Raw genomic sequence first — 24,927 nt, 5'->3', positions numbered from 1 at the left:
AATAACTGCAGCATCAGGATTGAACAGAGAGAGAGAGAGAGAGAGAGAGAGAGAGAGAGACAGGGGTGGTCCATTACCTGATTAATCTAACAGACAGCGTCTCTGAAGGAGGACGCCAGCCTCTTCCGACTGATAGGCCAGTGTTAATGCTAGCAGCAGTACTATCTATCACACAGACAGCTGACACTTTGTCTCTTCATGCCACTAACTTTCATTAAACAACCACCTGGAAGAGCCCGACTCTCAATGACACACAGACACACACACACACAGGAGCCTTCCCTGGGGTACACACACACACACACACACACACGCACACACACACAAGCTGAAACACAACGTGAGGATACAGTAGTCCCCCCCCACACACACACACACACACACAGGCTCCATCACGCCAAGATTTATGATTTGATGGGAAAACTTTGGAGAGGAAAGAGCAGCATCAGCCACGGTGCAAGGACATTTAATGCGTTTAATATTCTGGTCACAGTCGGTCCCATCTTGTCCGCTGCTTATAGGAGCCCCAGAGCCAACCGATAAAAAACGTCTTATGCAAGTTATGCAGTTAGGGAGAACTACTTCAAAATGTCAAGGACTCCAATGATAATTCAAGGGAATGGAGCGGTGCGTGGCCGCTAATCCTTTTAGCGGGATGGAAGTGAAAACAAGTCTATGGTCTGCAGCAGTGCACTGCTAAAGAGCAGTCACTGTGTGTGTGTGTGTGTGTGTGTGTGTGTGTGTGTGTGTGTGTGTGTGTGTGTGTGTGTGTGTGGGGCGAAGTTGAGAGGCGACTATGGAAACCCATCTCGTCTCTCGTCACTAGGACTCAGCTGGGCTTCCTGCAGCCCACTTGGCTGAGAAATTCCCACCGAATAAATATTTAATTTTTGGACTGTCACAGACAACGAGAGTTTCAAAGTTGGCGTCTTGGCTAAACTTCTACAGGTCAAACGGTGTCACTGTGAACAAGAGCAGCCGTGCCCACGTTGTTGTTTAGTGTACATCCCTCCTTCTTTTAAATTGAATGTCAGTATATCAATAATACAAAATAGAAGTTAACATAATTGGTCTCAACTCTCTCTTTATAGGACAACATTGCTGATCAAAGTTTAATTTCAGTAGTGAATCAAGAATGCAGCACCAAGGACACAGGGATCAACAAAAGACGACAATTCTCCATGGAATTTAGTTAAAAATGTTTTCATTACATTTTTTTAACTGTTAATTAATTTGGGAAATAGAGCAGATGAAGCCTGCTCTATTTCCCCATCTAGAAATAGGTCAGGCTTTATTTAAGGGGTCAGTAGGGTTTATCCTCGCTCAGTGCAGAAACTTTCATTTCATTCAATTTGGAAGGTAGTGTGTGGAAATATTGGCCTGTGACTGGAGCTAAAGGAAAGGCCAGTGGGATACCAAAATGCCATTGCAATCCAGCCAGTCGTTTTTTTTGGGGGGATATGTTGTTTGGGGCCAAAGTGTTGGAAGGACGGACCAACTGACCGACATACTAGGCCCTCCTTAGAGCCCAGCCGCCCATACTAGGCCCTCCTTAGAGCCCAGCCGCGAGCGGGGCTGAAATTAACAGAGCAAGTCAACACCTGCTGCAGAGAAATGGACCAAGGAGTCGTCTACATGTGCAGATTAATGATACCAATAGAATTTCACAGTCCATATACCCTCACTTTGATGTTTTTTATGTAGTTTTATGATTGATGTTTTTTCTTAATTTTTTCTGTAAAGCACTTTGCACTGCATTATTATTATTATTATTATTATTATTATTATTACTACTACTACTTCAAGCACATGTCCATAACCACTTAAGGCGTATGTCGGTATGTCAAAAATAAGATGGCAGATCGTATTTTTTATTTTTACATTTTGAATGTTTAGGAAACTAAACCAACTATAGCTATGATGACATGCCAAGAATAGGGACACCGGGTTGAATTTGGTTACCTGCAGGGCCTGATGTTCGGGGTAAATTGCCAATGTCTTAAAGTTTCACCGCATGGAAGAAACTGCAGTCACTCAATGTTAATAGAATTTGTAGTAGATAACAGTAGCACAATTTGAAATTTGCACACTATGGCCAGAAAAAAATAATGTCTGTGTGTTTGACTACTAGGGTTTGACTGGATAGCAGAATTCCTACAATGGCCATAATGCTTTGGTGCACTCCCCCACCTTGTGGAGAGGAGGGAGGGCTGCGTGGAGGTGTGACTTGTAGTCCAGGAAGGAAGTGAGATCACATTTTCATGACACATTTTGTTCATGAACATGGCGTCATAACCAAAATATCTACAAACACATTATACACAAAACCCCAGGAAAGGTGTCCTAAACATCATTCAAATGAGATCTGGTTGCAAAAGGGGTGAAGTGGCCCTTTAAACAGACTGCATTCATAGAACACGTGAATGAATTAAGTATTAAAAGAATCCCCTGTAGCCGCGAGTAAAACCTCCGAAGGACAAGTCTGTGCTGAGTAAAATTGTGAGTTTCTGAGAATAACTGATGACAGACGGCCAGCCAGGGTGCTAAGAATACACCCCACAATGTCTGCCAGTATGATACACACACACACACACACACACACACACACACACACACACACACACACACACACACACACACACACACACACACACACACACACACACACACACACACACACACACACACACACACACTTTTTTTGAAGCTTGTCTGTTCACTTTTACATTACACTCGCAGGCTGGGGGTGTGGGATGGACAGACTGCATTCATGCACACTTGCACAAATAAACACACATACACAGGAAAATTAAGGACATGCACACAAAATTGGTGCAAAATTAGCACAGCCCTCGAATGTTTGGCAGTGGCCGTCTTGCACGGGTGCCAACCTAACAGATTGGCAGCTGATGTTTTAAGTCCAAATGGTGATCAGAGTGGAAGATGAAGACAGAGAGAGAGAGAAGGTGGGACAGAAAAGTATTAATAACGGTCATTAATGATTAATTAATTAATGATAAGAGAGAGAGTATAAGTAAAAGAGAAGGAAAGAGAGAGCTCAAACTATGATGAGAACAGAGAGAGAGAGAGAGAGAGAGAGAGAGAGAGAGAGAGACATACACAAGCACAGACAGACAGGCTGGGAGGATGGAGAGGTAGGACGGGAAGTTGCAGCTTGGCAGACAGCTGGGTCTGAAGAGCCCTGTTGGTAATGAGGCTTTGATTGGGACAGTGAGAGGACTCCCAGACATGAGAGGATTGGCCTATAGCAGGCGCACGCACGCACACACACACACACGCACGCACGCACGCACGCACGCACGCACGCACGCACGCACGCACGCACGCACGCACGCACGCACGCACACACCTTAATGAACACATACTGTAGGTGTCCATACTTGGCATGTCACTGGAGGCTCTTGGTGTGATGTCAAGTCCCTCAAGAGAACCAACTTACTCCGTTAACACATCCCTGAATGTCACGGAAGGGTCAGTGTGCACACTGACACACATTCCTGAATCTAACACGATGCACACTCACATTCCTGAATCTAACACCATATTGTTTGCTGCACTACTTGTGTGTGTGTGTGTGCTCAGTAGTTTGTACGTATGTGTATATCTGTGTACACTAGTATATCCTCAGGGACAATTTAATATCGCAGAGGTTTTCGATCATAAACATCGCTTGCCTGCCGCAGTTTTTCACTAACCATTGAAGAATCACCCGGTCATGAACGTAGCTACATTTCACGATCGCCTTAAAATAGCGCGATCGTTTCTCATGATGTCGGGACATATTCCACCACCGCCATCCAAAACAAAGAAGAGTAACCCGGAGGCTGCCATGATTCTCCATAGGATTGCATTGTGACTCCATTACCCAGAAGCCCTGAGAAGCGAGAGTCAGTTATTTTTTTCTGGTCACGTGATCCAAACATGTGACGTGTCCGCAGAAAACCTTAATGTCTTAAAAGTTATCAAAATCGGCAAATAAAACAAATAAAACATAACTCGGGTAACTTGTGTTCGGGAGGGAAAGAGGTCTATCAATGAACTTGTGTAACTCGGGTTAGGGAGTGAATGTGTTTTAACTCATTATGCTGCGCTCTCACTGGGCTGGCAGATACAAAGACATACAGGTTAGCATGTTTCTTCAATGGTCGCCACTCGCCAGCATCATGAAGATACAAAGATACTTCCAACATTTGTAGCTGCTACAAAGCTACAGATAAGTTGAGCTGGCTTCAACTTCAGATACAAAGACACAAATATGCTGTGTAGCTTTATATCTTTAGTATCTTCTGCCATGTGAACGCAGCAGAAAAAGAGTGTACAAATACGTGCTCATTTGGTGTACAAATGGATAAATGAATACAGTACCAACTGTGTACTGTATGTTTTTTCAATTTCCTAAAATCTAAATAACAAATGCTAACATAAATGTGAATTCTCGTAAGCAGTGCTTTTGATTTTCTATATTTTGTGTAGTTTTTGTCGCAAATATGTGTGTTTAGTAAGCTGCAATGGAAACAAGCCTTTGACGTTTTGTAATCAATCAATCAATCAATCAATCAATCAATCAGAATCCTGCAAGAGAGACCCCAGTCTCGAAATTTCTCAGATAAAATAATGGTTAAATAAAAACTATTTGTAAACCTGAATTGGATTATAATTTGGGTAAACAGACTAGCCCTTCTTGATCATACTACAGCGCTATAGCGCCACACAAAAGTAGCAGATCTGCAAGCTCGAAACATTGCGCGAAGCAACGTGTTTTGAGCGTGGAGATCTGCTACATTTGCCAATTTTGAATTTGGACAGTTTTGGTTTCCACCCGAAGGAGAGGATATATTCTTTTTAGAGTAAGCCATGGTGCTTTGTTCCAGTAAATGCTGTGTGTGTGTGTGCCTGCTTGTGTGCGTGAGGCAGGGAGCCAGAAACAGACAGGGGGTTCTAATGGACCGGGTCAGAGCTGTGGGCAGTATCGACCCAATCAAACTCCATAATGCTGCTGTTTTGACAGCAGGCATGCCAGTAAGTGAATCCTTATCAGCTCCAATGAGAGGTTTATATTGAGTGCATATCTGTACGTGTGCGTGTGCGTGTGTGTGTGTGTGTGTGTGTGTTGCGTGCGTGCGTGCGTGCCCCAGTGATGACTCTGACTCTTGTGTGTGCAGGAGTGTCCCAAGAGCATACCCATGCATGTGTGTATGAATATTATCTCTAAAAGGACATATATGCTGTGTGCCTGTGTATGCAAGTGCAATATGCTTGTGACTGCGACTATACCTTGTGTGTGTGTGTTCCTTTAATTATTCCAAAGTGTATGCCTGCCTCCTCTCATGCCCTCCCACCCCCCACAGTCCTCCCGCTCCTCTCCTCTCCTCCCCATCCTTTCCCTGTTAATAGAGCGTTCATGTCAGGCATGGAGTGAACCCACATCTGCATAATGTTGATCTCCACAGGTCTTTTCCCTATAGGGCCCCAGAGCCACAACAACCTGGGGGCCACGCATGCAGCTCCACATACAGTAGTAGCAGCATTCTGCCAGGCAGCCAAGGCCAGCCAGAGTGCATGTCGTTGATTCTCATTATCCTCGCTTTCTCTCTCTTGCTCTTTTCCCCGCTCTATTACTCCGCTTACAGTGTCTTTCTCTCTCATAAACCCTCGTCTACTTGCTCCTGCACTGACCTTCCTCTCTCTCTCTCTCTCTCTCTCTCTCTCCTCCCCCATTTCTCTCAAGCCACTGATGCTCTCTCCCTCATTCCACACACCTTGACCCATGTGGGCATACCTGCCAACCCTCCTGCGTTTTGCAGAAGACTCCTTTTACTTGACCATTTCTACTGCACTGCTCCTGCACCAGCATTTCTCCTGCGTTTGGGTGATTTCACCCTTTTTGTATGGTCAACCCGGTCAAACCTCTCTCTCTATGGTCAACCCGGTCAAACCTCTCTCTGTATGGTCAACCCGGTCAAACCTCTCTCTGTATGGTCAACCCGGTCAAACCTCTCTCTATGGTCAACCCGGTCAAACCTCTCTCTGTATGGTCAACCCGGTCAAACCTCTCTCTATGGTCAACCCGGTCAAACCTCTCTCTATGGTCAACCCGGTCAAACCTCTCTCTATGGTCAACCCGGTCAAACCTCTCTCTCTATGGTCAACCCGGTCAAACCTCTCTCTGTATGGTCAACCCGGTCAAACCTCTCTCTGTATGGTCAACCCGGTCAAACCTCTCTCTATGGTCAACCCGGTCAAACCTCTCTCTGTATGGTCAACCCGGTCAAACCTCTCTCTATGGTCAACCCGGTCAAACCTCTCTCTATGGTCAACCCGGTCAAACCTCTCTCTATGGTCAACCCGGTCAAACCTCTCTCTATGGTCAACCCGGTCAAACCTCTCTCTATGGTCAACCCGGTCAAACCTCTCTCTATGGTCAACCCGGTCAAACCTTTCTCTCTATGGTCAACCCGGTCAAACCTCTCTCTATGGTCAACCCGGTCAAACCTCTCTCTCTATGGTCAACCCGGTCAAACCTCTCTCTATGGTCAACCCGGTCAAACCTCTCTCTATGGTCAACCCGGTCAAACCTCTCTCTATGGTCAACCCGGTCAAACCTCTCTCTATGGTCAACCCGGTCAAACCTCTCTCTATGGTCAACCCGGTCAAACCTCTCTCTATGGTCAACCCGGTCAAACCTCTCTCTATGGTCAACCCGGTCAAACCTCTCTCTCATCAATGAGGGAGAGGGAATGTTACTCTTTTACTCTTACTTTATGTATATTATGTCCCACATACAGTACAGTGTACTGTATCTAAATTGTCTCTAGTCTGTAGTCTCTCATGTCACCTCACTGATTTCCCTCTTCCTATCTCTCTATCTCTCTCTCTCTGCATGTTCTCAAGGTCCATCTGCACAGCGGACATTTTGTCGTGTCACAGATGGGTAAACGCAGCTGAAGATAGAAACATGACCTTCGGGTGCGTTTCATTTAGATGTTAAACTGTGTTGCCATCATGAAGTCAACTGCACAAGAGCTGGCCACGCTATAGGCTGGCACACAGGAACTACCAAATCAAACCCACCCACAATTCATTTCGAGTGGTGGAAAGAAACTAAGTACTGTACTTAAGTACAATTTTTAGCGATTTGTACTTTGAGTATTTCCAATTTCCAGTACATTTACTTCTACTCCACTACAGTTATTTTAAAACTTTAGTTACTTTGTAGATTTAGAATATTTGTTTCTAGTTTGTTTTAAAAACGCCATTGAGAATAAAGAGAATTTAATGTTTGTTTTACATCATCATGTTTTAAGATGATAAGAGCGCCCCTCACTTCACACAGGTGTGATTTTTAAACTCGAAATGAGACATGCTGCATAATGAGTACTTTTACTTTTGGTACTTTTACTCAAGTCCATTTTTAACTCCAGACTTTTCACTTGTAACAGAGTATTACTGTTACTTAAGTAACTGAGTACTTTCCACCACTGTTCATATTGCCATCAACATGTCAGAAAACATCTGCTGTGAAAAGGGACTATTTCAAATGCTTTATTGGCATGAATGTCATGTTGACAATATTGCACAAGAGCTTCCAGTGTGCATTTACACATCCGTGGCCCAGGTGCCAAGACAAGCATCACAAAAGAAGATAGAGTCTGCACACACACTGGTGATGCTGAAAAAGCTCTGCTGTATTTTTATTGCGATCAATCAAATCTTCATTGGGACATACTGTATTTAACAATATTGCTCCGTGTGTGTGTGCGTGCGTGTTGGTAATGGAGGAAGGTTGAGCTGCTGTGTATTCAGCTCTCATATCACGCAGCCTTCAACACAGTGCACAATCACAGCTGAATGTGAATAGGCTCGCTCCCTTCCTTCCTCTTCCTCCCTTCCCCTAATTCTCTCTCTCTCTCCCTCTCTTTCTCTGCCCTTCATCCTTTTCTCTTCCTCCCCATGGACCTCATTACTTGGTTTCTCTCAGACTACAGTGGCTGTTCCTCCCTGTCATGGCCACTTTACCTAATATGATGTATAGATGTATTATTGTCCGCCCCCCCCCATGTTTCCTTCCTAGTGGGGAGCGAGGGCACTAGCTGGAGGCTTCATGTTTCCTTCCTAGTGGGGAGCGAGGGCGCTAGCTGGAGGCTTCATGTTTCCTTCCTAGTGGGGAGCGAGGGCGCTAGCTGGAGGCTTCATGTTTCCTTCCTAGTGGGGAGCGAGGGGCGCTAGCTGGAGGCTTCATGTTTCCTTCCTAGTGGGGAGCGAGGGCGCTAGCTGGAGGCTTCATGTTTCCTTCCTAGTGGGGAGCGAGGGCGCTAGCTGGAGGCTTCATGTTTCCTTCCTAGTGGGGAGCGAGGGCGCTAGCTGGAGGCTTCATGTTTCCTTCCTAGTGGGGAGCGAGGGCGCTAGCTGGAGGCTTCATGTTTCCTTCCTAGTGGGGAGCGAGGGCGCTAGCTGGAGGCTTCATGTTTCCTTCCTAGTGGGGAGCGAGGGCGCTAGCTGGAGGCTTCATGTTTCCTTCCTAGTGGGGAGCGAGGGCGCTAGCTGGAGGCTTCATGTTTCCTTCCTAGTGGGGAGCGAGGGCGCTAGCTGGAGGCTTCATGTTTCCTTCGTTCCCTCCATAGCTCTAATGGCCCCTGCAAGAGCAGCTCAGTTTAGTTGTTGTGTTTAACCAAAGAGACATATTCTCTGAGCATGCAGGGGCTTTCTGTCCTTAATCCTCGCAGTGATACTTCTACACAGTAAGTATAACCCTTCACTCTCACTGTTGATTTAATACTTTTATTGACTGTGCTGTCTTATGGTGTAGACCAGTGGATCTCAAACTCAAACACTTCCATGTCAAGGACCCCCCAAGCCAAAAATATTCCAATAGTTTTTTCCAACTATCTACAAATATCCGGTGTATAAAATAGGTTTAAAATTTCGACCCCACTTTGAGAACCACTGACATGGTCGACCATTTCATCCGAACGCTCTGAGGTTGCTATAGGAGACGAGCCAAATCCCCTGGAGGCTGGGACACACAGGACCCGAGGTCCGGCTGGTTCACTGGTCCCCTGGGACACACAGGACCCGAGGACCGGCTGGTTCACTGGTCCCCTGGGACACACAGGACCCGAGGTCCGGCTGGTTCACTGCTCAATACTTATCATGTAGTTAGCCTAGGCTAACTACGTTAGCTATCACCAAGCACTTTAGTGTAATGTCATCTAAGTGTATAGGGACAGGGAGAGAGAATGCACGAAGAGGTAATTTCTCCCAGTGGGCTTATCATTTTCGTTCTACCGCTAAAAGCTGACTAAAAGCAAGGCTTTTTTACAGATTCGAATTGAACCACTTGAACTTCATATTATTGGGGGAACATAATTCACAATGAAATAGCTGATCTACAAACAACACGACAAGTTGCGAGCTAGTAGATTGGCAATTTTTTTGCCAAAGAGATTTGGTATAGATGGAAAAAGTACAGTTGTAACTCAAGTCTAGTGCTCCGAGGCTACAGGGTTAATATGGGTGATGTTGGAACGCTCCACTGTTGTTATTGATGTCAGTTTGAATAGAAACCCTAACTCTGAACGTGATAGAGCCGTGCTGCTCTACCAATTGAGCTACGCAGGGATTGGAAATCCTAACCCTGGCAGCGTCAGCACAATTCCCCACCTATTGAGCCCATACGAAACCATCAGTGTACAAACCTCACACACAATGCGCAGTTGTGTGTGTCAACTGTTTGCATTCCAACATCGACCTGTGTGACTTGGATAGCTTTACCTTTATCGAACGCAATCTTAAGCCCTATAGCCTTGCCCCGAGACGGTACAGAGAGTAACCTACAGGAGCTGGGCATCCGCAATGTTCTTAGTGTATTGAACATTTCCCGGTTCCTTACCCGAGGCCCCGTTAGCTTCAGCTCACAGAGTACATATAGATCTGTGGATATCAGCAGTTTCACCTTATTGAACGAGCCCCAGAGCTTTCCAGGCACTTGGAGCTCTCATTCCTAATCCGTCAGTGATTCCACAAAGTGCTGAAGCTAATCGAACAGTGCTTTACAGTGCTTTGCTTTGCAGTGCACACACTGCAAAGCTCACTATACGGAACAAGACCTTGCCTGAAGTCAAGTTAGGTCAATTCGTACATCTTTACTTTATACCTACCGGGACATAATAATTGCAAACTTTCCCTATGTTGAGCACAATGGGGCCAGTAGGGCAGGGATTACTGAGTGAAGTGATTTATATGCCCAATTTATGCGTATGCAAAGTTCCGAGGGGGAGACGGACGTTGCCCTACAGACAAAACTACCTGAAGGCCTGCCGGGTGGGTTTCAAGCGTCTTTGATCAGCCATGGGATGAACAGTATAAACTCTATAGTTTCCTTACCTGAACATTTCCCCCAGTCCTTTCAGCATGCCCTTGGCTTTGCTCCTGTCCTTCTCCTTGTCTTTCTCCTTCCCTCCGTCCGGCTGTTTCTTCTTCTCCTTCCCTCCTACTCCTCCTCCCTTGTCCTTCTTCTTCTCCTCTTTGGTGCGGTTGGTGCCGTTGACCAGCGGCTTGTCGGTGCCGGCCAGCGGGGTCAGGTCGGCCACCGTGGACACAGAGTCCCTCCCTGACCGAGAACTCTCCTCCGTGTCCTCCTCCACTAGAGACAGACATTTGGACTTTTTTAATATAACTTTATTAGTAGTCAACTCTGATCCCATACACACTAATGTGTACATACATATCGCCACTGTCACGTGGAAACATCATATGTCCAAAACTATTGTTATTTTCAGGATTGAAATTCAAACATTTCAAAAATAGTAGATTGACAAGCACAAAACGCGTTTCGAGCTTGTTGAGCTGCTACCTTTGTGTGATGCTGTAGTATGATCAAGTATTAGGGCATTAATTTACGAAAAAACACAAAACGTTAGACTATGGAGATAAGAGTCAATCAATAAATCAGAGACAGTGAGAAAATTGGGAGGAGGTTGTGTGTGCGTGTGTGTGTGTGTGTGTGTGTGTGTGTGTGTGTGTGTGTGTGTGTGAGAGAGAGAGAGATGGAGAGAGAAATACTGTATAGAGACAGAGGAGAATGCAGAACTATTTTATCATTCAGACTTCAGATATTTCACTTCTAAAATAGAACCTCCTCGAAACACGGTGTTCAACTTACCATAAAACTACAACACAAGCACCACAAAATCATACCAATATGTACAGGCAGACAACAGCCGTATATTGTCTGCCGGGTGGAAACCTCATATGTCCAAAACTGTCACTTTGCAGGATTCAAGTTCAAAGTAGCAAAAGAAGCAGATCTACAAGCTCAAAACGCATCACTTTGTGCCGCATTTCGAGCTTGTGGATCTGCTACTTTTGATGCTTCTGTGTGACGCTGTAGTATAATGAAGGTGGGGTGTTCATATACAAAAAAACACAAAAAACAAAGACAAAAAAGGTTAAAACATGGAGATGAGAGGTTTCTGCACCGACAGCAACGATATATTACAATAGGCTATCTAACACGAGCACGCTCCATGTCTTATGTGTTGGGTATGCATCATCCGCTGGGCACAGACAAATGCTCCATGTCTTATGTGTTGGGTATGCATCATCCGCTGGGCACAGACAAATGTGGGAGAACGTGGGAGGTGTCATATTGCAGTTCTGGGTTTTTTAATATCACGGCTGCCTGGGAGCGCAACAAAACAACGGAGCATATGGGTTCATATATCATGTAGAACTTCTCACCCCGCAGAATCAATGAGCCGTTCCAGTGAAACCACATATAGAAATGTTACGAGATGTCGCTTACAGAAGCAGAGCTAAGAAAAGGCTCTGCTATCACTGTGCTCATCTTATGGCATAGACGGATTGTCTTTGTCTCGTGTGTCTGTCAAACCCCCGGCCCACAAATCTAAATGTCAGGGTTTCTTTTCTTTCCATCAGCTACAGCACACAGCACAGTCAGTGCACTACATCACTGTGTCAGCGATATGCCAGTATAAAAAAGCAGTGAGCAAAGCTAGCGTCTATCGGCAGGCGCTAAGCATTAGTCAAAACCTGCCGTCACTCTCATGCACGTGCCAAACGCCACGCCAGGATTCAGGACAGTGAGTCAAACGTCCATGCTAAATGATGTGTCATCTACAGTATGCGGTGAGGCTCTAACACGATGATGCGATAGCTCAGTCAACGTTCAATGATTTTTGTACAGTAAGCATTTGAGACTCGTGATGAGTGAGCAGGTAAAGGGCTTCAGCGTCGAGGACAGAAGAGTGGGCTACTGATGGACTGGGTTGGCTGTAGTTGGGGTAGAAGAGTGGGCTACTGATGGACTGGGTTGGCTGTAGTTGGGGTAGAAGAGTGGGCTACTGATGGACTGGGTTGGCTGTAGTTGGGGTTCGTATATACTATACCAATTATACCTGCAACCGTATATTTCAAACGAGCCCACCACCCTCTCGGCACGCCACGTCTTACATGTCTCCATGCCCTCGTCGTCCTCCTCCGCGGCGGCTGGCGGCCGGTCGTACGACTTGTCGATGGCCGCGCGGAAGCTCTCGTTGCAGCCCCGCCCCCGGATGATGCGGGGGCGGGGCCTGTGGAAGGGGAGGTCGCCGTTCAGGGTGACCTCGGCCACCGCCGTCTGGAGGCTCTCCAGAGAGCTGGACTTCTTCAGACCCAGAGACGGCCCCACGTCTCTGGGGGACGAGCCTGAGGGAGGAGACACACAGAGATGAGGAACACTCGCTACCCAAACCTAAGCTCCAAATAGCTTCCTCTATATCCCCCAGTGGTTCTCAAACATTTTCATGTCCATGGAGCCCCCCAAATTTTCTTGTATTTGGGCCGTGCAACACCCCAAATAGCTGATCTCCAAGCTTGCAACACGTTGCATCGCGGCGCGTTGTGAGCTTGTAGATCGAATAGCCAAATTATACAAAAACTGATGTGCATGCTGTATTAAGTAATATAGGTGTGAGGACCACTCACCCTCTTTGAGAACCACTGCTATAAAACAGAACTTATACAGTAGATAAAGTATTTCAGTACATCAACAAGTCTTGGTGGTCAAAGGAGAGGCATTGAAAACAAAGGAGAGGCCTTTTCACAGCCTACAGTAACTTAACCTACTAGGAAAAAGAAATGTAGTAATGTAGTGCCCCAAAATCTACTGTAAATGTTGCCTTTGATAAACTGCTACTACTGTACTAGGCATGTACAGTAACACTTACACTTATTAAGTACAGTACACTGATTAAGACATAATCCTGTTACAGATTAAAGTACTCCTGCAGTATCTATTTTAACCACATGAACCCTAGTGTCGCTATTCTGGGAGGGAGGTGAACATTCAGCAGAAATGGCAGATCTACAAGCTCTCAACGCATCGTAGGTGAGCTATTTTCAGCAATGGGATTTGATATTAAGGTGGGGGTCAAGGATAGACGAGTGGCACTTCAGTGCCTTCACCTTCAAACTGGCCAGTGGCACATTAGACTCACACACCGAAAACATTCATTATTATTTAACGAAACCATGTTTTTCCATATTTCAACTTTTTTTCCCCCTTGTTTTTTCAGGTTTTGTTTTTGAGTGGTATAAACCACTCCTACGACTGGCTTTGTTAGTTTACGTGTCTGTCTGTCTGTTCATACCAAAAAATGAGCACGGTTACTATGGTCACCCAGTTCACACGGGTGTGATTTCATTACGCCAGACATTACGTCAGACCACAGCTGATCAGTCTATATAAGACCTTACACCACTCAGTTCACACGGGTGTGATTTTTAAATTAATGCCCTACTTATCCATACAAGAGTTTTAATCTTAATTATATATAAACGGTTTCTGACATACAAGGTTTACACCCCCACAATAAACTAATCTAAGCCAGACTTAAAGAGGTACATAATTCCCCCTTTAAAACAGCGAAAACCTTACTCAGAAGGAACAGAGACTATCCTCAAACAAAGTACATCGCCCTGAAATATGATACAGGATGAGCTAAGAGGATGAGAGGGAATATAAGATGAATACGTACAGCACGACTCAGCAGTTATGACATGATATGGCATTTTACGCAGCCTGGCCAACAAGAAAATGGCCAATAACAGACGCCGGCCAAGTATGAACTCATAGCTTCTTCCTGGAGCTTCCTCCGCACTTTTTAAGTTCACAGAGGTACAGTTTATTAAGTTCACAGAGGTACAGTACAGTACTTAGAAGCATTTTGTTGCTGTCGGGGAAGAAACCTTGTATCTCAATGAATGCCCTTGTTGCCAAGGAAACGAGACCCAGCATGAAAGCATGATGTCACAGCATGACGTCACATCGCCTTATATAAACCAGCATATAATGAAGAGAATTAGTAGTGCATATAAGCAAGAATCTAATTATATCAGAGTTTAGTTGGCCCTATAATACTGATTCACACCAGAGACGTATACTCGCACAGAATAACAACATCCTCAAGCGCCCATCCAGCTTGCCAGGGACTATCCGATAAATACTAGGATTCATGCAATTGACAGCTTGTCCCTCCTACAACAGTTACCTACAGTCCTTTAGTTAGAAAAAGTGAATCTCTCGAACACACTACTGCACGTCGAAATACAAGAGTGACACACAAAAGTAGTGAGAGTAAATAAAAGATCTACAACAGAGATTGTAGCTATTTTCACTATTTTAATAGTCCACCACTGATCACGATCCACCATCGGCCCCATCAAATAAATAATACATAGAGGAATAACAATAAAGAAGAAATTCTTTTGGACATACAATTTCTATCTTTGGCTTCGCATCGTTATAATGCCTCTAGTACCACACTGTAATGCCAAACAAGTTGGCCTCTCGAGTCTTGACCAAAAAAAAAGAAAAAACATAATTTCCAGGTAGCGGAACTGCGACTTTGTGATTTATACAAATACATTCATACCACCATCAGCCACCGTAAGACTAAGACTAAAACACTTGATTCTTCTAGCGCAGTGGTTCTCACCGTAGGGTCCGGGAGGGAGCCCCAGGGGTCCTTGAGGGGCACCCCAGCTAAATTAATTGATAGTTACTTAGCAACCAAATGGAAACGTATGGGTCTAATATTCTAGCTAAATGAACACTGAGGAATTAACCCATTTAGACCTGAGCTCGATTCTACAAAATGTCTTCTAAATCATGACAATTTTCTGAAAAACCTATGTTTCTCAGTGGTTCTCAAACATATTCATGTCAAGGACCCCAAATATATGTGACATTGGCCGCCGACCCCCATCTGAAAAACTCACTCTGTAACAATATATATTCAAAGATTTCAGGCACATTTTCACGATTTTTCAAAAATAGCAGACCTACAAGTTCATATGAGCTTGTAGATCTGCTATTTTTCAATAGCTAAAGCATAACATAATGCTTAAAACACCAAAAAGGGTTCCCGCCCAAAATGGGTTAAAGTAACATTCGGATTTGATGGGGCTGATGTTGAAAGTTTCAAGAACATATTTTGGGAAAATGTCTATTTCAGTACAACAATGCATTTATATTACAAAGAAATTTTACTTTGTAATTTGTGCTTTTTAAAAAAAAAAGTTCACAGAGAAACTTTCACTTGTGGTTGAATAATATTTATAAGCAGCACTGCAGTGGAGTGCTCTGTCCAGCACTAAGTGGTGAGTCGTGATGGTAACACACCAGCCTCAGCTCCTCAGAGAGTAGGAAGCTGACCATCTGTGCATCTGAAGGATGTAGCGTGTGATCAGCCTGACCGCCCCTTAACGGCACCCGTGTAAAAAACCTGCGCTTCTAAATTAAAACTTCCATCACGGAGATATTGTGCAGAGTGTGGGAGAAGACACGACAAGGTAATTAAATCAAAAAACAATCTCAATATTTTGAACGTGTGGGAGTGTTTCTTGTCTCCATATGGTGCACTTCACAAGCAGAAGAGGTGTGAGTGGAGTGGAGGGGGGGGGGGGGGGGGGGTGGGTGCTGAGGTGAGATGGTAAATGAGGTGTACACACACGTACAGTGGATGTGTATGGGATGGTGGAGGTAGTTTAGTGCAGTGGTTCCTAAAGTGGAGTCCGGGGACCCCCAGGGGTCTTTGATGGGATTCCAGGGGGTCCCTAGCAAAATTAGTTAATATAGCATCAAAAACATTTAACCACTTTAAAGGTCCATGAAGACTGCTGCGTTTTCCCTTAACCCTATTTTATACTAACTTATTCAAAATAATAATTTTGACACTTTTTAACACACATTTTCTCTTGTGGCAAAAAATAGCAAAAATATTTCCAAGCAGGGGTCCATGGAAAAATACATGAATGTAGGAGTCCCAAGAAAAGAAAATGTGTCAGAACTGGTTTTAGGAGACATCCCTCACCCACCTCCACCCCTGATCACCTGGGTGTTCTGTCACAGGATATACTGGGTAAATAAACACACATGGCAACCCCACTGACTAATGTGTGTGTGAGAGAGAGAGAGAGAGAGAGAGAGAGAGAGAGAGAGAGATGAACAGGGTTCTGTTCATTCTCATCAGTCTGTTTCCTTATCTTCTCTCTCCTACGCCACACACGAGACACTTAATTTAAAGGCTTTTTCAATGAGCGTCTTTCACGGGTCACACTTCAGTGGCAGTGTTAAAAAGAAAATGTAATGTCACCACAGATTAGAATTCTGACAAATGTGGTGACGAGTCATGGCTGTTAAGAGAAAAAAAAGTAGCACTTTTTGAAAAGAGAGAACAAAGGTTTCAAGGTTTATTTTCTGAAAACCAATGATATTCTAGACTCTGGAGTTAGCAATCTGTTTTGGGGTCAAAAGCTATGTAACTCAATGCCAAATTATAACATCCGCAGTGAAGATACCAAACTTGGAAACTAAACCTGTCACTTCACTCTACTGGACAGTGCTGTCACAATGCAAATCACTGGGAGTAGCAGTAAGGGACTACTTAACCCATTTTGACCTGAGATCAGATTCTAAAAATGTCTGTTTGAAAATGACAGTTTTCTGAAAAAGCTATGTTTCTATGTCAGCCGTTCTTCAAATTTTCAAAAATAGCAGACCTACAAGCTCGTAGCGCGCCACTCGGTGGCACTCTACCGAGTGGGGCTTATTTAACATAAACACATTTGAACATGCTTTCTGACTGTTTTTAATCAATCTCCAATGTGCATGTGGTGTGTGTGTGTGGCACTGTGTGCCACTGCCTGTGCCTTGAATCGCACAGTGTGCTGGCCTGATAGACTCCAGCATCTCAATCTCACCTGCTGTGCTCAATCTGGCTAATGACTCAAACCAGGAAGCCTGCATGAACGAAGCCTCTAGTCTAGTCAAGCTACATAAGGAAGAAGCACAAACACAATAGCCTGGCTAATAAGCCAGACTAATATCACACAACACTGTCGCGGTATATTAGTCTGGGCTGGCTCCACTTGGATTTCATTTCCCGGGGGGCGGGTTCAAACATTTTCTCTTCGACGCAATTGGTCAGAGCTACTGTCAGTCAAAGGTCTCAAGCATTGAACGTCACTGTACCAAAGCCCGCCCATATTGCATACCGTGTCCCGATTGGCCCGACCTGTTCTCGGTTGTAGGAAAGAGGCGTGCTACTGAGCCTCGCCAGACCCTAATCCGCTGGCAGGCAAATTTTTTTTTGCCAACGGCTGATTCGGTCTGGTTTATTAACCAGGCTACAAACACAACACGCACAATGCCACAGCCTTTGAATAAGAAGAGGACCTGAAGCAGTTACCTGATGATAATAAAAAAGTGAGATGCAAGATCTGCGATAAAGTAATGCCATACCACTCGACAACAAGCAACATGTCCTACCACTTGCTAAACGTAAGTTCAACAGTTGACTTCCGTATGTTTGACAAGACTATAGGTCCCTACCCCCTTTCTTATTATTTTAATATTATATTTTTAATGGAATATCAATCAGGGGTTTTATGATTTGTTTTCAGTCAGAAAGCATGTTCAAATGTGTTTATGTTAAATAAGCCCCCCCATGGCCCCACAGACCTAATGGAATGATAAAAAAAACAAAAAAAACATCGACTTTGTGAACATCAACTGAGAGGTTGTCAGTTGACTGAGACCCGTTCCGATCGATTAGTCGATTATTCGACTAATCGAGGTCAGCACTATAATGTACTGTAGCAGACTGTACCGTACTGTACTGTAGCAGACTGTACTGTACTGTACCGTAATGTACTGTAGCAGAATGTACTGTAGCAGAATGTACTGTACTGTACTGTACTGTACTGTACTGTACTGTACTGTACTGTACTGTACTGTCCTGTAACGTACCATGCTGTACTGTACTGTACCGTAATGTACTGTACCGTATTGTGCTGTAGCAGACTGTACTGTACGTGCACAGTGGAATGGGGTGTGGCCTAAAATGTGATGTAATTTGCATCACTGTGAAATGTTGCGCAATAACATGGTTTTTCATGCAAATGCAAACTGTACAGTAATTATGACAGTTGCATGGATGCAAAGTAGTGTGTTATGTCTGGACAGGCTTGCCGGTGGTGTTTTGCATGGTGAGATGTGGGCAAACGGTGTGGTTTGGTAGGAGAAGGCGGACAAAGGCGGCCAGATGCGTGGGTTTTAATTAGGGTGGCAGGATAAGGTAAAAATTTTATATTCTTTGGCTTTTGTTTGTCCCATTCCTAAGCCAATAATTTGATGACCCGTAGTGGTTCCCAATGGAGACACAAAGAGTCTCCTTTGTGTCTCCATAGGGAACCACTGGTGAACTATCCCTTGAAACCCTGAACAACTTAGGTTAATAGGCTGGAATGAAGTAATTTACAATAATGAATAAACGTCGATCCTATTTATCGTGGAAACAAGGAGAGGACTGTTTGGTGGCAACATAAGGCTCATTTGGATCTGGCAACGCAAGGGTTGTGGGTACAATTCCCCAGAGAATGTATTCCGGGACATTAACCTACAGTATGCAAGCATTCTCGCCACAATAACACAGGAAAGAATGAGGGTTGAAAACAGCCTCTGTACTCATTGTATGTGGTTGTCTCATGTATAAACTACAGCATTATCGTTGCTGTCGGGTGGAAACCTCATATAATGTCCATATATTTTGTACTTTTCAGAAAGAATGAAAAAAAAAGCAGATCTACAGTACAATCTCAAAAGTGTCGCATTGTGATCTGCATTTTTGTGACACTGCAGACTGAAGTATGATCAAGTATGACATAAATGAACAAAAAAAAAACATTAAAATATGGAGATAAGAGGTTTCTGCCCGACAATTTGCTTCATGAGCTACTTTGGCACGCGTAGATTTATGGCACATCGGAAACATCTCTGAGTTAACGTGTGAATGAAATAGTGAGCGCTGGGGGCGGATTGGCCGGCGGTTAGCTAACAGTCCTGTATTGTCCTCTGTCACTGAGGTGCCCCCTGTCAAACATGTGGCTACCGCCTGTATCAACACAAATCTCTCAACCAATAAGGATACGGGGGGGGGGGGGGGGGGGGGTCGCTATTCAATCATTCCTCCCACAATCGGAGCTACCGTTTAAATGTTAATATCGTGATGATGTAGTCATTTAGCTGGACAGTGGACACCTTTATCCAGAGTGACTTGCGATGCACGAGTAGGCAGGCAAAGTTCAGAGCCTTGTTCAAGGGCACTTTGACACAAGGCCAGCGATGGGGGGATTGAACCGGGGACCTTTGCTGTTAATGGACGCTCGTTGCAACTACGAGGGCACACTGCCATCATGTCAGCAGCTGTCACACGGGCTTTGGTTTCAGCAAAGCTGGCTGGTGGTGTTTTGGCCTTGGTAAATGGTCCATGGCTCATTGCTACTAAACCGGGGAGTGGGGATGTGTGGCGTTCAAGAAAAACAAGGATGGGGAATTAGAGAGCGTTGAAGAGAAAATAAACGCTGCCTGGTTAAAGAAAGCAGCGTGAAATCTATTAGCTCACAACGTGGGGAAAATTGAATAGGTGTTGGGATTTTCCGAGCTGATAAAAGAATGGCTGCCTTTTCAGAATGGCAACGTGGCTGATAAGTTACACCTAAATGTTAGCAGCTGTAACATCTCATTTATCATTCAAATGTTGTTCTTCTACAGCTGTTGTACAGAACAATGTAAGAAATATATCTTTTAAAGATCTGTTAAAGAATAAAAGTGTACCCCTGTGTCACCCCACAGGGGTAAATGCAGGAGTTTATTACCAATTTAAATAACTCGTTAAGATAGATTTTTAAAGATGCTAAAAGCTACTACCCGCTCGAGCAAGGGCCAAAATGGCCCACTTGATGCTATGATACTAGCTAGCTACATGTTTATTTACATATTTCTGAACAAATGGCGCACAAGTTCTTCATTGACGGGTCACTACCATATAACAACGCACCGTAAACTATTTGCTGTCCATTTTATTATGCAGTATCTTTGCTAATCTTTATTCTTGCTGCATATACATATAATTTAGATTGGTGAATTAATAGAAGGATATACACACACCACATTCAGTGTGGTGCATGCTCTTCTCCCCTCTCTATCTTTCTTCTCTCTGTCTCGATGCATTGCCTACAGCAGGATCTGTTATGCTATTTTCACACCTTCCTCGATGTCTCTGTAGCTTTCAGTCCTTCTCACTCTCTGCATGTGCAGTGAGTTCAGTGGCGTCTAATGTGTTAGTATTCTTTCCTGGGTGCCCCTATCTCTCTGAATTCCCCACTCTCTCTGAGCTCTCTCTTTCTCAGAGTTTGTCTTCAATAGGCTTTTTTTGGCATGACATTTGACACGAGTTGCCAAAGCACAGTTATGAAAGGTTAAGTTATAATCCATCTATATATCCATCTCTCTCCTCTGCACTTCTCTTTTGCCTTACTCACTCTCTCATTTGGCCTCCCTTTCCACTTTTCAGCACAGACCCTACTCTCTCTCTCTCACTTTAGCAGCAAGCCTCTGTTCAGCTGAAATGATGGTGCAAACACACGTCTTGACAATGATGGATGACTCGCTGTCAGCGCCCAGTCTTAGCCAAGGACAGAGCGCTTTCTCTCTCTCTCACACACACACACACACACACACACACACACACACACACACACACACACACACACACACACACACACACACACACACACACACACACACACACACACACACACACACACACACACACACACACACACACACACACACGTAACATCCTTGACACACGCTTGCACAAAACAATTAGCGCCACGGCCACATTTGCCACGAGACAATCAAATCTTCACAGAGTTGCCCGCCCACTTTCCAACAGCGTTGAGCTGCGACCTCAAACTGTCTGAGGCACCGAGGGAGTTTTCACTGCACTCAGCAATGGATCTGTCTTGTCAACAGCCTGGAACTACCTGGAACGCTGCATGAGGAAATCAAATGGCAAGACCCATTTGTTGTAATCTGTACCAATGTGGAGCGAGGTGTTTATTTGTGAAGGAATAATAGAGTACATGTCTGTACTCTGTGGCTTCTTGTGCACTACTCTCTTTGCAATGTACAGAAGATCAATTGTTGCTCAAAAGTTTTCATTTCAAGCAGCCTTACATTTGATTGACCACCATTTGGGGTCTCCATGGACCCCAATCTATGCTGTAAAATCATCTGTGTTATTTTAACTTTTATAATCTACAAATGGGACCAAATGTGCATTTAGTTCTTAACTATCCATCATTTAGTTAGTGATCCAACTAATGCATAAATTTCCCTTGGGGGATAATAAAGTACCGGTATCTCATCTGATCTACCTGGTACTGTACTTCACCTGAATCCTGTCTAAATCCTGTCTCATTTCAATTATTTTTGGCTAATGTTCCTCCCAGAATATGGATGCTGGCGTTCAAGTGGTTAACTATAGATTATGAACTGTTGAAGTCTCTTCACGAATGACCACCAAGACACATTCCGGTAGGTTTTCAGAATCAGCGTATCATGTGTATTAAAAAAACGCAACATGAACCAGTCATTTCTAATATCTCATGGGGGGCGATCACACTGAGATGCATCGCTAGAAACATACCCGTGGTGTTGTTGGGGTTTTTGTTACGGTACTGTAATTTGCACATAGGTGACATTCACCCATCCCAACGGACCTAGCCCCAGTTTTTGCCAAGGTGTTTTTCCCGAAGCGTCCGCGCCTGTAAGCGACGCATCTGGGTGTGATCGTCCCACTATGACACAACCAATCCTTACCTGCGTTGGCCTCGGGCCTCGGGGTGAGGTTAAGCTCGTCCGCTACTGTTAAAGGGGAGGAGCAAGGTGGAGGAGGGATGCGGAGAGAGGCAGGAGGAAGAATTTTGGGGGAGAACATTTGGGAAGGTTCAGTTAGTTAGTAATCATCACATTCAGCATGCAACATTCCGGCAGAAATGGAGGCTTTCGACAGAACACAATGTCTCCGTCGACCGTTAGGATCAGACGTCATGCGAGCGACAGAGGGAATTAAACAAGAGGGGGAGCCGAGGACGGCAATCACTCGTTGGCAATGCCAGCGTGCAGAGCGGACATTCTGATCAGCCAGATTAGATATCATTATGAGGGAGAGTGGGTGTGCGAGAGAGAGAGAGACAGACACTCATTTACAGCCAGAAGCATTCATCATTACAGGTCGGAAGCCATTACTATGAAGTTGTGTGGGCAGCGAATGTTTTGACTTTGTTTTCGTAAAACATAACAGAGGAGGACCTGGGGGGAGGGGGGGGGGGATGTTGGAATATGGGGGATTATGTAAGGCGAGCAAACGTGTTCAAGGAGACCTGGTTTGGTCAAGATATTCACTCAAACAATTTGAAGATACAGTACTTGATGCGTGGGCTTGACCGAGGACGTAATTTAGGGGATTAAAGGCTTTGTATGTAAACATGAAAATGTTAAAATCGTGTTTCCTGATGAAGACAGGTGGCGCTAGTGTTGTACCTAGGTCCATGCTCTTGGACTTGCGCGTCTTGAGGATATCCAGCTGCGAGGCGGCGTCGCCAAACTGCTTGGTGCGCTTCTCCGACATGCTCTGTCTGCCGAAGCCCTCCCTGTGGAACGCCACGTCTGGGTCTGTCTCCTCTGGACTCAGAGGACTGGAGAGGAGAGGAGAGGAGAGCAGTGGTGGACAAAAAGTACTCACGTTTTCTACTACAATGTCTTCTGAATCTTAACAGTTTTCTGTCAGTGGTCAAGGACCCCCAGAATTATCTGCATTTGGCCGCGGACCCCCATCTGAAAATATGTTGTTCCAGGGATCTCCCCAGAAGCAAAGATTTGAGTAAAAAAACGTTCACTTTGAAAGAATATATATATATTCAAAGATTTGCACCACATTTACAATTAAATTATATACAGTTAATATGTGCGTGTGTGTTTGTGTGTGTGTTAGGTTGCGCACAGGTGGTGAAAAACAACCATGCTGTTTTCGTGCGCAGACCCACCCAGCCAGCCAGGCAGGCAGGCACCCACCCACACACATAGCTCCGTAAGGGAGTGGTTGCACCACTCACAAATAGCAGATCGGTGCCGCGCTATGAGCTTGTAGATCTGCTATTTTTCAATAGCTAAAATATAACAATGCTAAAAACACCAAAAGGGGTTCCCGTCCTGAATGGGTCAAGGAAAGTATAGTAGTATAGTACTTTTCTAGTGCTTTCTAGTTTTTAGTGCTTTTCTTATGTTATTATGTCTGATTAGTGTGTTGCCACACTAATGCTGGTTGCCTGACTTGCCTGTCTCAGTATACTGTACATATATGGACCTGTGTTTGTGTGCTTTCCTCATACTTGCCCTGATGAAGACTCCTCTGTGATTTGAAACATGTTGGCCTTTTAACCTCTCCTCTTTTTTATACTTTTGAGTGCTCGGATCGCAGCATTTTCTTCAACATTTTAGTCCCTTTGATCTTTGACTACTTTTTTAACTTTTTGCACCTACATTGAGCACCTAGTTGATTTTCTTTTTCGCTTTATAATAGTATAGTAGTTGAAATAAAGAGGGAAAGGAGGAGGAGGAATGAAGAGATGAAAGGATGGATGGTGTGGAGAGAGAGCGAGATAAAGAGAGAAATGGAAAGAGAGAGCATGTGTTGTCAGTAGTGGAGAGAGTGGAATGGAAGGAGGAAAGTCAGGGACGGAAAGAGGAGAAAGAGAAGAGCGGCAAAGCAAAGAAGAAATAAATACGATGATGGAATCGAAGGAACAATGGAGAGTTGAAATGAGCAGAGAGTAGGAGAGACCGCATGGTAGAAGGTAATGGAATGGGGGAGAATGAGAATGAAACAAAGATAAGCGAAATGAGAAATTGATCAAGAGAAACGAGAGATAGACAGAGAGAGAGAGGAAGAAAATAACAATCCAAACCGAAGGATAAACAGAGACAGAGAAAGAGAGGAATAGAATGAGAGAGAGAGACAGACGAGAGGTATTCGAATTTAGATCACTGCGCAAGTCATCAGAGGCCTCATCAGCAATGTGTATGGGATCAAATCAGCCCTCTGTACTCAATACAAACACTGATGATTGCAGTAGCGGTGGCCCCGCTGCTAATCACTGTGCCACACACGCATGCACATGTGCTCTCTCTCACACACACACACACACACACACACACACACACACACACACACACACACACACACACACACACACACACACACACACACACACACACACACACACACACACACACACACACACACACACACACACACACACACACACACACACACACACACACACACACACACACACACACACACACACACACACACACGCACACACGCGCACACACGCACACACGCACACACGCGCACACGCGCACACGCGCCAGATGAAGATGAAAACCTCATCAGCTCTGGGTCAGAAACAGGGGTCCTTCACACCAGGTCAAGT

General features: G+C 44.7%; 1 protein-coding gene across 5 annotated transcripts in view; it reads right to left on the bottom strand.

Annotated features, from left to right (window-relative positions):
• Nucleotides 1-24,927, bottom strand: part of LOC306943325 (partitioning defective 3 homolog) — a 276,695-nt gene that overhangs the window by 69,848 nt on the left and 181,920 nt on the right. For 4 of the 5 annotated variants that reach the window (XM_079529577.1, XM_079529578.1, XM_079529580.1 and 1 more), the window contains 4 exons: nucleotides 22,973-23,127; nucleotides 22,250-22,294; nucleotides 12,493-12,726; nucleotides 10,405-10,663 (listed from right to left, as the gene is read on the bottom strand). In XM_079529577.1, coding sequence (XP_079385703.1) covers nucleotides 10,405-10,663; nucleotides 12,493-12,726; nucleotides 22,250-22,294; nucleotides 22,973-23,127 — 693 coding nt within the window. The remainder of the gene's footprint in view (nucleotides 1-10,404; nucleotides 10,664-12,492; nucleotides 12,727-22,249; nucleotides 22,295-22,972; nucleotides 23,128-24,927) is intronic. The other variant, XM_079529579.1, reaches the window with a different exon arrangement.

The sequence above is a fragment of the Electrona antarctica genome (genome assembly GCF_951216825.1).
Source record: "Electrona antarctica genome assembly, chromosome: 19".
Taxonomy (NCBI): Eukaryota; Metazoa; Chordata; class Actinopteri; order Myctophiformes; family Myctophidae; genus Electrona; species Electrona antarctica.
The sequence above is the reverse complement of the archived record's forward strand: the minus strand, read 5'-3'. Positions and strand labels throughout refer to the sequence as shown.